This window comes from Rhinopithecus roxellana, chromosome 10 (genome assembly GCF_007565055.1).
Source record: "Rhinopithecus roxellana isolate Shanxi Qingling chromosome 10, ASM756505v1, whole genome shotgun sequence".
Taxonomy (NCBI): domain Eukaryota; kingdom Metazoa; phylum Chordata; class Mammalia; order Primates; family Cercopithecidae; genus Rhinopithecus; species Rhinopithecus roxellana.
This window is the reverse complement of record NC_044558.1, coordinates 40,030,493-40,044,367: the sequence shown is the minus strand read 5'-3', so window position 1 is coordinate 40,044,367 and position 13,875 is coordinate 40,030,493. Positions and strand designations below refer to the sequence as shown.

At 37.8% G+C, this 13,875-nt stretch overlaps 1 protein-coding gene across 3 annotated transcripts in view; it reads right to left on the bottom strand.

Moving 5' to 3' along the window:
* Positions 1-13,875, bottom strand: part of PTPRR (protein tyrosine phosphatase receptor type R) — a 294,648-nt gene that overhangs the window by 132,046 nt on the left and 148,727 nt on the right. For 2 of the 3 annotated variants that reach the window (XM_030939760.1, XM_030939761.1), the window contains one exon: positions 2,219-2,332. In XM_030939760.1, coding sequence (XP_030795620.1) covers positions 2,219-2,332 — 114 coding nt within the window. Of the gene's footprint in view, positions 1-2,218; positions 2,333-6,646; positions 6,668-13,875 lie in introns of those variants that run through there. The other variant, XM_030939763.1, reaches the window with a different exon arrangement.

Genomic DNA, 13,875 nt, shown 5'->3' with positions numbered 1-13,875 from the left:
TAATAGAAGGAAATTATTGTTAGCTTTCTTTCTGACACATGGAGCGCTCTCATGCTGGAAAGTTTTCTTTTAATGTGCGAATTTTAGCTGGGTATAAAATGAAGTATCAGTTTACTGCTAGCAAGCCAGTAAAAGTTTTTTCATGTTTGCAGAGAACAACAGATAATAACTAAATACTGATGTGAAACATGTTTATAACAATTTAAATAGTTTGTGACCTAATAACTACAGTAGGTACAGAGCACTTGAGTTGTGCATAACATGCTTCTATTTACCTTAAATCTCTTATCTCATTGATTGCTCAAAACACCCCTAAGCGATGGGTATTAGGATTATCTCTATTTTACAAATAAAACGTAAGTAGCTTGGCCACATTCACACAGATGGAATATGACCACACTGGAAATGAAGTATGGTTTTATCTGTCTCCACAACACATGCTGTTAATCATCATGCTTTGCTATCTCAGGTATTGTAACTCTAGGTATTATAATAAGTACTTTTAACTATGCTACTAACATTCTCTGAGGATATGATAAGCATATCCCTTCCTCAGTCTGGCAAATCCCTCCTTCAACCCTGCAAACAGCTATTATGCTCATTAAACCTAATATGTATAAAAGTATATCTAAGATATCTATATCATCTCTATATATATCTTAGCAAAATATATGTGCACAGGTTGATGCATATATATTTTTATATGTATATATACAAAAAATCTAGATCTAGATCCAAAACTTTTTTTTTTTTTTTTTTTTTGAGATGGAGTTTCACTTTTGTTGACCAGGCTGGAATGCATCTCTGCTCACTGCAACCTCCACTTCCTGGGTTCAAGTGATTCTCCTGCCTCAGCTTCCTGAGTAGCTGGGATTATAGGCACCTGCCACCATGCCTGGCAAATTTTTGGCATTTTTAGTAGTAGAGATGGGGTTTCATCATTTTGGCCAGGCTGGTCTTGAACTCCTAACCTCCAGTGATCCACCCTCCTGGTCTCCCAAAGTTCTGGGATTACAGGTGTGAGCCACCGGGTAACTTTCACTCATTCAGGGGAATGTTGTATTTCTTCTTCTTGGTACGAGTTAAAACTTTTTAAAAGCTTGTTTACTTCTAGAACATTATTGATTCACAGGATACAAGTTTTTATGAAGAAATGAAACAACTCACTCTCCACACACGGAAAAACTAAAAAGAAACATAAACCCCAAACCAAAACAAAAAGCAAATTCCCTCCATCGTGAATGCAGATTGATGCAGTAGAAAGCCGAGCTCCGTGCAGCAGAAGTACAGCAATTTAAGGCTGGGGGAACGTGGAGTCCTTGCTTGGACTCCCATTGCAGTGGACATTAAGAACAATTTAAAACCTGCACAGTGATCCCAAAGTCCCTTTTCATATAAAACTAAGGTGACTAGCTTTTTACAAAGAGACAGTCATCTGATCTGAATTGCTTTTTTTTTGGCCTTTGCTCATGCCCATTTTCCAGTGCAGATGGGAACATGTAGTTGTATGATATCCAGGTTCCCAAACACCAAGGAAAGAGAAGAAATAATGGATGTGGGTGATTGACAGACAGGCCTGGACTGTGTACTATACAACAGATCCTTTGGGTTGACTTTTTTTTTTTACCCACTCAGATGCCCATTCAAGTTTTCTCTTGGTTTTCCTGGACTACCAATTCCTGTATTCCATCTGGGCTGCAGTCCTCAGGGTCAGTTCTTCTTTATTCTTTATTTAAAATGCCTGCCTTCTGCACTCAATGTCCATTGTTCTATTGATATACTTGAAAGGGCTTTAACAAATGATGTCTGGAAACTGCCTTACCTGATATAGAAGTTTTCACTCTAATGGAGAATATTTTCAGAGTAGTGCCAGTTGGTAAGGCAAGTGTTTTGGACCCTTTCGTACTTACCACAGGACCTAGCCTTGAACTATGACAGAGTTAACAAACTTCCATTATAAAGGGCCAGATGATAAATAGTTTAGGCTTCATGAGCCAATCTTTTGTAACTACTGAACTCTATCACTGTAACATAAAAGTCACCACGGGCAATGGGTAGATGAGTGGATATGGCTTGTTTCATACAATTTTATTTGCAAAAACATGATGTGCCAGATTTGGCTCATGAGCCATACAACTATAGCACGAGCCCTTTAGTGATTAAAAAAACCACACACACACAGCTTGAATTTCGGAAATGCGAAATGTGGGTATCTTACAATGAGGCGATTGATATGCACTTGCTGGGGTAAGAGTCCTAAAGCTGCAGCCACTCCTTGGCGGAAGATCCGAAGCAAGGTTATGTTCAGTTTGTTTACATCCATTTGCAGTGTCTGGAAAATAAGGACAAAAATAAATCCAAATTATAGTATTAATAAGTCTTTGGTTCAGGACATTCGGTTCTTGACTGATGACTGACCACAGTTTCTGTGACTCTGCTAAGTTTACAATAATAATGCTTTATTGCATTTTTGATAGAAATAAAATTATAGGAACATTGCGTGTGAAATTTTAAATAGTATTAGTTAAAAAGATATATACACCATGGAACATTATGCGGCCATAAAAAGAATGAAATCATGTCCTTTGCAGCAACATGGCTGCAGCCAGAGGCCATTATCCCAAGCGAAGTAATGCAGAAACAGGAAACCAAATATTGCATGTTCTCACTTGTAAGTGCGAGCTGAACATTGAGTACCCATAGACATAAAGATGAGAGCAACGGACACTGGAGACTGCTAGAGGAGAGAGGGAGGGAAGGGGGTGAGGGACCGCCTATCATGTGCTGTGCTCACTGCCTGGGTGATGGGATCATCTGCACCCTAAACCTCAGTGTTATGATACAGTGTTCCCATGTGGCAAGCCTGCACATGTACCCCCTGAATCTAAAATAAAAGTTGATTTTTTTAAAAAAGATGGTATATTATATAATAATGCAATTTGTCTAGCTATAATAAAAAGCACAAATGAATGGTCAATTCATAAAGAATTTCATTGAAATGTGCCTTGAATAATTTTGCTTTAGTTTAGTTCCAGATGACAGAATGGAATCTGTGGCCAAGTGTATTTCAGTTATCCATCTTCAATTTGTGTTCATACAAGTCACAGAGAGAAAGATGCTGTGTAAGTTCCATAAGGCCTGTCTTGGCAGTTTCTATACATAGTGATTTGCCGCCAGTGCAAGGCAAAAGAATGAGGTGCAAGAATACATTTTCAAACTCTGGTAAAAATGCCAGTGGTACTGATGATTTGATCTAAGATAAGCAATTCTTATTTAGTTGTTTGGGCAAACACTCAACTTTCAGGTTTGCTTAGGAAAAAATCTAAATATTAAAAAATTCCTAAAATACAAATCAAATTATGATAATGATATCATAATTATAATAGTAATAAGAACCTTCACTGAAGCCCCAGCATGATTACTACACTGTAATCATGAAGTAGTTTACTGTATATATTTTCAAAAATGCCTCATTAGTCATTTGAGAGATAGTCAAGGTAGGGAAACCAAATCTTTATGCATTTCTTTTATTCTTATAATACTTAATTCACTAATTTGAACATAGTAGGCTATCAATAACTGTTGAATGGCTGCAATATCACCTGTTCTGTAAAGTTAGGCATCCTTGTGAGTACACACTTCTCCAATAATGAGATTGGTTTCCATGTGCAATCTCCTATAGAGTAGGAACTCTTTAGGGGAACTTTCCTTAGCTTGCTTTAAAAAGAGTTTAATACTGTTTCAAGGATTTATAATCTCATAAGGAAATACCATAATATATCCTCTATTTTATACCTGCAAGTAGGTAATAAATAAGGGATTGGAAGCTGGATTAAATGTTCAGTGCCACAGGAATCAGACAGAATTTGGGAGGTCAAAAGAGGTATAGGGTTCCCAGTCAAGATGATGGGCCCAGCTAAAGCTCCAGCCTGCATTTCCACCTTACGGTCTCTCAATGCTTGCATGGAGGCAGGGGCCCTAAGGTTTAGTTAATTTAGGTACCTGGAACTGGACTCCTTGTGAAAAATTAAGATCCAGAAAACGGCAGAATCATTGAAAAAGTCTACCTAAGAGAGCCCAATAATAGGCAACAATTTGCTTCTGGGGAGGAGAAATAAGAATGATATTGGAGTATATAGAAAGCTATGTCAAACACAATCAGTAACACTTTAACATTTTTTCAAATTTATTTTTTTTTTTAGCTTAAAGCAACAGAAATTTCTTGTCTTGTCGTACTAGACGCTAGAAGTCTGAATCAAAGTGTCAGCGGGGCCATGTTCCCTCTTAAATTTGTAGGGGAGAATCCTTCCTTGCTTCTTCTAGCTTCTGGTGTTTGCCAGCAATCCTTGGGATTCCTTGGCTTACAGATATATCACTCTAATCTTTGCATCTGTCATCACTTGGCTCTCTTCTCCCTGTGTCTTCACATCATCTTCCCTCTGAGTCTCTGTGTCCAAATTTTCCCTTTTTATAAGGGCCTTGTTATAATGGATTAGGAGCCCTCCCTACTCCAGTAAGATCTCATGTTAACTTTTGTTATACCTACAACAACCTTATTTCCAAATAAGGTCACATTCTTAGGTACTGGAAGGCTAGAACTTCAACATATGAATTCTGGGGTGGTGGTGAGGTAGGATGCAATTCCACCTTTAACAAGGAAAAAGTCAGAATTCTGAGGAAAGAAGTTGCTAATTTGTAGCCAGAGAATTGACCAAGAACTTTAGTAATTATGCACGTTTTCTTTTAGGCTCTGAGTCAATACAAGCAGGAAGTTCAGCTGGTTCCCTGGGTGTTCATTCCTGGTTGGAGAGCTGTTTGGGAGGCTGGGAAGGTCCATCAGAAGCATAATTCTATTCCAGAGGTGGCTTGGCAGATGGAACATATCATGGATAAAGGCAGTGGTAAAGTCTTGATGAGGCAAAGAAAGAGGTAGATGAATCCAGACACAATTTGAAATAGACCTTTCTATTCCAGGTTCACTTCTCAGCATGTCACAGAAAGCAATTCCTACTAGATCTGAGGAAAGTGACTTCTCTCTCAACAGAATGTTACCTACTTCCAGAGAGTAATAATTTTTTATTAAATAAAAAGCATCTAATGGTACACAAGTGTTTGCTAAATTATTTTCTGTTTTTTTAATAGCCTAAATATGTATCCAATATATAACAGAATATTTTCATGCAGAAAGTAAGACTTGAAGCCAGCCTTAAAGGACAAGTAGGATTTGGAAATGCAGTGATGAGGAAAATAGCAGTATACTGTTAAACACAATAGATGCATCCACCTGGCATACCTGGGAGACTAGAAAAACTCAGTCCACCTGGTCATCCTGAGAAATAGAGGCTTCCTTTCATCCGTGGCCTGTGTTCATCTCTGCCAGACTGCAGAAGCTGCCATTAAAGATGAGACACTGTATTGGAGACTCTGTCTACTACCCTTCCCTTGCAAGGTCAAAGACGGATTCCTAAGTTTTGTCAAATGGTGATGTGTAACCTCTGTGTCACCAGCAGTGTTTGTTAGGCAGGGTGAGCTGGCACACAGTGTGCCTGAATCCCCAGAGGCAGGATTTGGAGCCAACTGTCTATGCTGGGAACTCACAAGTCCCCTCAAGGGGGTTGTGTACACACTGGAGAACTCAATTCCCAAGGCCATGATTAACTTGAGGCTTGTAACTGTGGAAACAGTATTAAAGTCTCAGACTGAAATGGTAAATGGGAAGTGAAATGGGAACTAAACGATTTAAAAATCACTGAAAAAAGGCAACTTTGCAAAAATATAAAAGATGTACATTTGAAACAGAAATTTAGACTACCCAACTATAGTGAAGAAGTGAGTTGAATTAGTTGAAATTGAAATCATCTGGTTCATTGCATCGAAACATTTGAATGATTTTCCTCAGTTCTCTGCTTGCCTGCAAAAAGTTGCATTGATTTTGTAGAGCATGCACAGATTTCTGACTATTCCCCATAAAAATAGTGATGCTAAAATATACTGCAGACAGATATCTATGTATTTGAAGGCCTAATATGTGCCAGGCATTACATATGAGTGCCATTTGAGAAAAAGAAAGGATTCTAGACAAAAATGAGACTTTTATTTTAGACAAAATAAAAAATATATGACTTTATATAGTTAGAAGATATATGCTACCTCCTTCTCTCTGGATAGATGCTAGAAATGCACAGCCTCTCCTCATCCTATTATGTGAAATCATAACAAGTATGACAGGATATACATTTTCACAGCAGTAACATGGCAACAGCTTTCAAGTTGCTGTACAACATTCTGCGATATATTTTATTATTATTATTATTTTTTTTATTTTTTATTTATTTATTTTGAGACGGAGTCTCGCTCTGTCGCCCAGGCTGGAGTGCAGTGGCCGGTTCTCAGCTCACTGCAAGCTCCGCCTCCCGGGTTTATACCATTCTCCTGCCTCAGCCTCCGAGTAGCTGGGACTACAGGTGCCCGCCACCTCGCCCGGCTAGTTTTTTGTATTTTTTTTAGTAGAGACGGGGTTTCACCGGGTTAGCCAGGATGGTCTCGATCTCCTGACCTCGTGATCCGCCCGTCTCGGCCTCCCAAAGTGCTGGGATTACAGGCTTGAGCCACCGTGCCCGGCCATATTTTTGTTTGGATTCTAAACCTGTTTGGTCATTTCTAACATTTAATGTACAAATGATTTAAAATTTTAATTTCAAAGAGATTAAAATGTTCTTTCCAAATGCAAATGGTAAGCCACTTTACAACAGTAAATAATTTCAAATAGTTACTACATAAGAACAATTGAGTATTTTTATTGTTATTACAAATATATAAACACACAGAAAAAAATTTAACATACAAAACTCAAAGACTTCCAATTCTACCTATATTTAAATATAACCAGGCCTCTGTCTTGTTAGATTCCTTTGTCAGTTCCCCACTACTGTTCCCCTCCACAAAGGAAATACTACTTTATGACAAGACTTTCTTTGTTTGGTCCCCAGACTGTCCACCAAAGTAGTTAAAGCCTATGGGCCTTAGGTACAAATCGAGGTGATTGGATTGACGAAATGTAGCACTTTTAGGTACCAGCATTATGTTTGAATTATAAGTATGTGGTTGGCTTTTAGCTATTTACTTTTTAAAGGACAATTGAATCATTTTTGCCTGGCAGGGAGGCAGTTAGTCCCCTCCTGAAGTTATTAGGCAGCCTGGTCTTTCATTTGGTCACACCCAGTAAGAGTCATGACCACACCCAGTGGTCCAGTTAGGGGTCAAAGGCCAAATGTCCATCTCTCTTCCTAAGAGATGCCTCAAGGCTCCTTAGAGAAGTGCTGTCTCAATTCCCAACAGCCACAAAAGGACCCAGCTTCCTTGAGGACCAAAGCTTGCTAGAAGAAATCCACCCACTTCTTTCTAACTCTAATGTGCCCCTCAACCCTGTTTTTTTTTTTTTTTTAACCTGGAATCTTTAACTCCATTCTTGGCCAAGGAGTTGGAATGGCAAGAGATTTCCAGGAATAAAAGCAAATGTTCTCTGTTTATGCCTTTGAACTGAATAGAGGACCCTGACCTGTCACAGACATTTTATACTTTCACGCTTTCCTTTTTCACAGTTCTCTGCATTTGTCCTCTGCTATTAGTCACAGGCTAATTATTTTTATTTCTATATTACACATTTCCACCTTTCTCAGGGTCTTACACCTGCTTCCCTCTTCCTAAACGTCCCACTTACACTTCAAACTTAACATTACTCAGACTGAACTTACCTTTCTCCTTCTTCCTATCCACAGTCAAATTTGCTTCTCTTTCTATACTCATGTAATGGAAATGAGCTATCATATTTGGGTACCATCCCGACTCTTCCTTCCTTATTCTTCACACCACCACCACCATGACATCCAATGAATAGTCAAGTTCTGTCTGTTCTACCTGCTAAATATTCCTTGAATGTTGAACCCATATTCTCTTTATCTATATTTCCATCATTTTAGTTCAGATCATCATCATGACTAACTGGACTATTTGACTAGAATCCTAATGGGTTGCCAGTTTTCTGTGTTCTCTAATTAATTCCCCATATGGACATCATAGTTATCTGTGTAAAATGCTATCCCAATCAGGCTACTATTCTGTTCAAAATACTCTGAGATAATCTCATTTTCTAATGAATGATCTTTAACTCCTCCATTCACCAAATTTTCCCTTTCCTTCCAGTCTTAACCTCTTACACCTTTCCACCACACACGTCATACTCCAGGCATCCCTAAGGTTTATTAAACACGCCACGACCTTTTCACATTGTCAGTGCACACGGGGATCACTGCTAGGGGCTCTTCCTTCTCCTTGGAGACTCAGCCTTTTTACTACCTGGAATCTTTAGCTCCAGGTAGAAGAGTTAATGATTCCAATTCAAGATTCATGGTTGGTAAAGACCATTCTGTCAGCCTTCCCTGACTTCCCCTTCCTTTGTTGTTCGTTTCAGTTCTCCAATAGTACTGTGTTGGACTTTAGGATTTGTTTACATTTTCATAATAAAAATATCATGCTTACTACAACAAAATTTAAGGTACAGATAGATATATGGTAAAAAGTGAAAATATGATTCCCCTTCCTAACCCTTCATCCTAATCCCCAGAAATAACCCTGCTAACCATTTCTTGTGTATACTTCCAAATATTTTCTATGTGTACATGGTATAAAACTATATGTATATATCATACATAATATATATTACTATTAAATACAAGTAGGATTGAACTATACATTTTGTTCCACAACATTTTTCATTAATATATCTGAGATACAGTTCTATATTTATAATATATACCATCATCGAATATCATGCTTTGATTCTCATCTAATAATTTCTTATTTTTAAGATTAGTTTATTCCACTCATTTCTGTTATTTCAACAGATTTAGATGTGTTTTATTACCTTGTTTTTTCTGTTTTTATTCTTCCTTAGTTTTCTGTCTTTTGCTATATTTTCTGTTTTTTAGTTGTTATTCTACTTTTTTCTTCCCATGTCTATATTTATAACATAAAATAAGGCATGAAAATATATTTAAGCCATTATTTCTTGATTTATAAAATTTAGGAAGTCTTTATTAACTTCTGCCATGAAAAATGAGAAAATATACCACTCTTCCCACCAATTCTCATAACCTTCCAGTTTTTGTAATTATATTATTTCTATATTATTATGTCTAATGATATTGACATTATATTCTGTGTATTAGAGACTACCCAGAATTCTCCATGATCAACATAAGCGAAAGTAAAGTGATACTTTCAGTCTTAGGCAGTTAACAATGAGGATACCTTCTCCACCCTCTCTCTCTCTCTTCCTTCTGTCTACAAGCTGGATGGGTCCAGGGTCACCCTAAAACTGCATTAAAAATGGTGGAACTACACAAAGGAAGACATCTAAGTCTCCAGATCACTGCATGGATCAGAGGTTCCCAATCAGAAACCCACATTAAATAGTGACCTGAGTGAAAAGCAAACTTTTATTGTGTTAAGCCACTAAGATATGGACATGTGTTAGTACTGCTTATGCCAATAAATATGTGCTGAAACCATAATTTCTACAGTTCTATAGTGATAGTTGCATATTCAAATGGATTCAATGCTCATGACCAGTCTTTTATTTTTAGAAGGATGTCACCATTCTCGAATTCCATATTTTGATTTATCTGTTTTTCAGCTGGGTTTCATATCAAATCGCTTCTTTCAAGTGAGGCTCATGAGTGCTCTATTTCCTGAGGCGTTACATGTTTGTGAATATATTTATGGTGCTTTTAACAGTAAATAACAGCTTGGCTGGATATTAAACCCCTGATTCAATCTTTATTTCTATTTTTTTTGTCTTTGAACTCTGCTGCTATTTTCCAATGCCTTCTGGCGCTGAGAGTTGCTGTGAAAAATACTCTGGCCTGAGGCTAGTCTGTCTTGTAGCTCACTTGCCTTTCCTGTCCCTCGTCTCATAGAAATCTTTATCTTTAAAGTCAGAGAACTTCACCAGGATATTTCTTTGGGTTGATAGTGCCTATAATGTGGTATGCCCTTATAGTCGACAGATTCTAGAGCCTATTTCAGTAATATTTTCTATTATACATTTGAATGATTTTTCATCTAAACCTTTTGGTCTCATCTTCAAAGACACTAATTATGCAATTATATATTCTTCGTGTTTCTATCTCAGCACATTATTTTATGCACTTATTTTCTCTATATTCTTTGTCTTTCTATCTCAGCACATTTTATGTGCTTATTTTCTCTAAATGCTTGTATGTTTTTATTCAGCTAAAATTCTTTCAAGTCTGCACTCTATGTCCTTATATTTTTTTCAGCAGAATCTTTCCTATTTCTTTTGTTTTAAATGTGATTTCAATTTCTCTAATTTTTCTTTTTTTTTTTTTACTACAGTCATTTATCTTCTGAATTCTGACAATTTATTCTTTGTGATTGTTGCAGACAAGATATGGACTGTCTTGATTGTATCCGACGGGAGATGACACAAAACTTGTGTTTATAGTTTCTTGCTCTTTTGCATTCATTTTTGTTTTTGTTTGCTTTTTAGACGGAGTTTTCACTCTTGTTGGCTAGGCTGAAGTGCAGTGGCGTGATCTCGGCTGACTGCAACCTCCACCTCCCAGGTTCAAGTGCTTCTTCTGCCTCAGCCTCCTGAGTAGCTAGGATTACAGGCATGTGCCACCACACCCAGCTAATTTTTTTTTTTTTTTTGGTATTTTTAGTAGAGACAGGGTTTCACTACATTGGCCAGGCTGGTCTCGAACTCCTGACCTCAGGTGATCCGCCCACCTTGGCCTCCCAAAGTGCTGAGTGTACAGGTGTGAGCCACCATGCCCGACCCTCCATTCATTTTTAAGTCTTTTTTTTTTCTTTCAGGAGTTCAGCTTCTGTTTCTCTCTTAAAATCCTGCAATAACTTTCTATCCTGTTTAGAGTTAAATTCCATCATGTGGGCTCACAAGGCCCTGCTTTATCTGACTCCTAGTGGCTGTGAGCTTCATCTCATAGACCTTTTTCAAGTCACTCGGTCCTTTTTCCAGTTCCTATGCTCATTTTCCCCTTATGGGCTTGGCGTGCACCTGCCTGCTGCCTGGGGAAGTGTTCACCATTACTAGGGTGGGGGCTCCTTCTGGTTGTTCAGCTCTGTCTTAACATCACTTCCTCAGAGAGGCCTTCCCAGCCTGACCACTCTCTATTAGATCACCCTGCTTTCTTTTCCTCATAGCATTTAATACTAGCTGACAGTTTCTTGTTTACTTTATTGTATAATCTTACTTTACAAAAATCTGGGCTCCATTGGTGCGGGGCCTTGTTAGTCTAGTTCTCTGCTGTCTCCTCAAGACCCGAAACAGTGCCTGGCACATAGTAGGTATTTAATAAATCCTTGTGAGATGAAGGGACACATGAATCATGATAACCAACACTGTAGTTATCAAGTGAAAGAATCTGAGTTATATGATAGGCTTGGAAGGGGTAACAAACCCAGTCCTCATGCTTGAGGAAGGTATGTTCAATTTAGTTTGCCTGTAATACTGAATCATTAAAAAACACAAATTTAGCACAATTTGTATTTGATTTAGAATTAACATGTCTCTGACACTTTGACTACGATAACATTTAAGAGGGAGCAAAGTCAAAAGTTAGTCTCATCAACTTTTTGAAACTCATTTTTTTTTCTTTTTCTTTTCTTTTTTTTTTTTTTTTGAGATGGAGTCTCGCTCTGTCACCCAGGCTGGAGTGCAGTGGTGCAATCTTGGCTCATTGCAAACTCCGCCTCCTGGGTTCAAGTGATTTTCCTGCCTCAGCCTCCCAAGTAGCTGGGACTGCAGGCGCCCACCATTACACCCAGCTAATTTTTGTATTTTTAGTTGAGACAGGGTTTCACCATGTTGGCCAGGATGGTCTTGATGTCTTGACCTCATGATCCACCTGCCTTGGCCTCCCACAGTGCTGGGATTACAGGCGTGAGCCACCGTGCCCAGCTGAAACTCACTTTTAGTAGGCAATATCAATATATATTTTATGCTATATTGATTGTACATTAAATTCAAATGTATCCAGTGTTAGTGCCCATTTCTTGCTAATTTGAGTTTTAAAATTTACCTAATTATATAAGTTAATGCATATGATAGAACATTTAGAAAACATAACGAATTAGAAAAGAGAAATAAGTATTATTTATTTTGGGATAATCATGTATCCCATCACCCTGGGATAAGGTTGTGGTATTTTTAGTGTTAGTTTTTTTTTTTTTTCTGATACATAGGCTATATCATATAATGTATATATGTATATATGCATATACCCACATATATCATACAAATATTTATCCATTTTCATGTGATGCTATAGCTACTACATTTCTATGACTTTCCACTTTCCATTATATTGGGAGGAAACACTTTATCACCCAGTCCTGATGTTTTATTCTGTGTGGTAGCAGTTTTAATATAATAATATTCCTGGATTCTTCCTCTTGTCAGTCTCCCTAGGAGAGGGAAAGTGACTTGTGTAATTGGTGCATTTGGAATAAGATAGTGGGGCATGTGTAGTTCTGTGCTTTCCTTTAGGGTTCTGCCTGCCTGTAAAGACCGTATAATCTGGTCTGTTCTTTGCAAATGGTAAAGTAAGCCCCAAAGCCATTGTCCCCGTAAGGGAGTGCTGCGGTTTACCATTGCTGCCTGTGACTGGTGAGAAAATTTGCTTGAAGGAGATGCAGTCATAAAAGAATGTCACTTTCATACTTTGAAGTCACAAATTCAGCAGCTCTGTCAGCAATATAATTGACATTTTGATCTCCGTAAGCCCAATTCCTCCGTCTTTTTCAGGCAGGAGAGAGAGCTGTTATGTCTTGGTCCACTAAAATACCAATACATAGCACCAAAAAGTCAGACAAAAAAAATGGGCTTTACAACTTTACAACTTTTCTTGCTAGGTGGCCTTATTTCAGCACAGATATCTATGCTTGTAGACAGGTCAGAGAAACATCATGGTAAATGGTGTTATGGAAGTCAGGAGTAGAGAGTTTCCAAAAGAGGTTTCTCAACAGAGCCAGATACTGCTGGAGGTTAAGGAAAATGTGAAAAGAAAAAGGCTGTCTGATGTGTTAATGAGTAGGTAATAGGAAGCCTTTAAGTCCTGATTCTCAAAATGTGATTCAAGGTGCATCGGGAGGCCATGTGATCCTCACTGCAACTCACATGAAAAGTGCAAGTTCCTTGTGCAGCCGTATAGGTGCATTCTACACAACTGCAGACTTTTTTATGCCAAAGGGTTATTGAGTGAGTTGTTAAGGGTTGGTACAATTTGGTCTTAGTAAACTAAAGTTAGTATGTTGTTAGTATATTGACCCTTTTAAGAGGTGAAGGAGTGAGGTATAATGAAGAAATAGGCAGGACACCCAGACCAATTTTGGTCAGAACAAAAGGGTAAAGATAGGATGGGAAACAGAGAGAATACATTTTTTCCCCATAGTTTTAAATAACTATGACCTTTATACTGCAGCAATAGTGTCTTAGATGACTTACTCTTCCTTCTTAAGCTCCTTATATTACTGATGAGCTACCCCTTTTAACACCTGAAATAACAATACTAACAGTATTGGTAAGAATAATACATTGAGACATTTCATAAACAGTTGCAATACCAACTTCATGAGTTTTTCATATCTTTGCTCAGTTGTTATGATCAATTTATAAGCTAATTAAAACAATTCACAAAAGAGCTAAATGGGTATTGATAGAGAGTGAGAAAAGATACCTAAATTTCTTGTTTATAAAGGGTAAGACCTTGTGGACAAGGACAATATTCAGGAGCTTCTTGAATTTTGTGCTCACACATTTAAAAGTGCTTG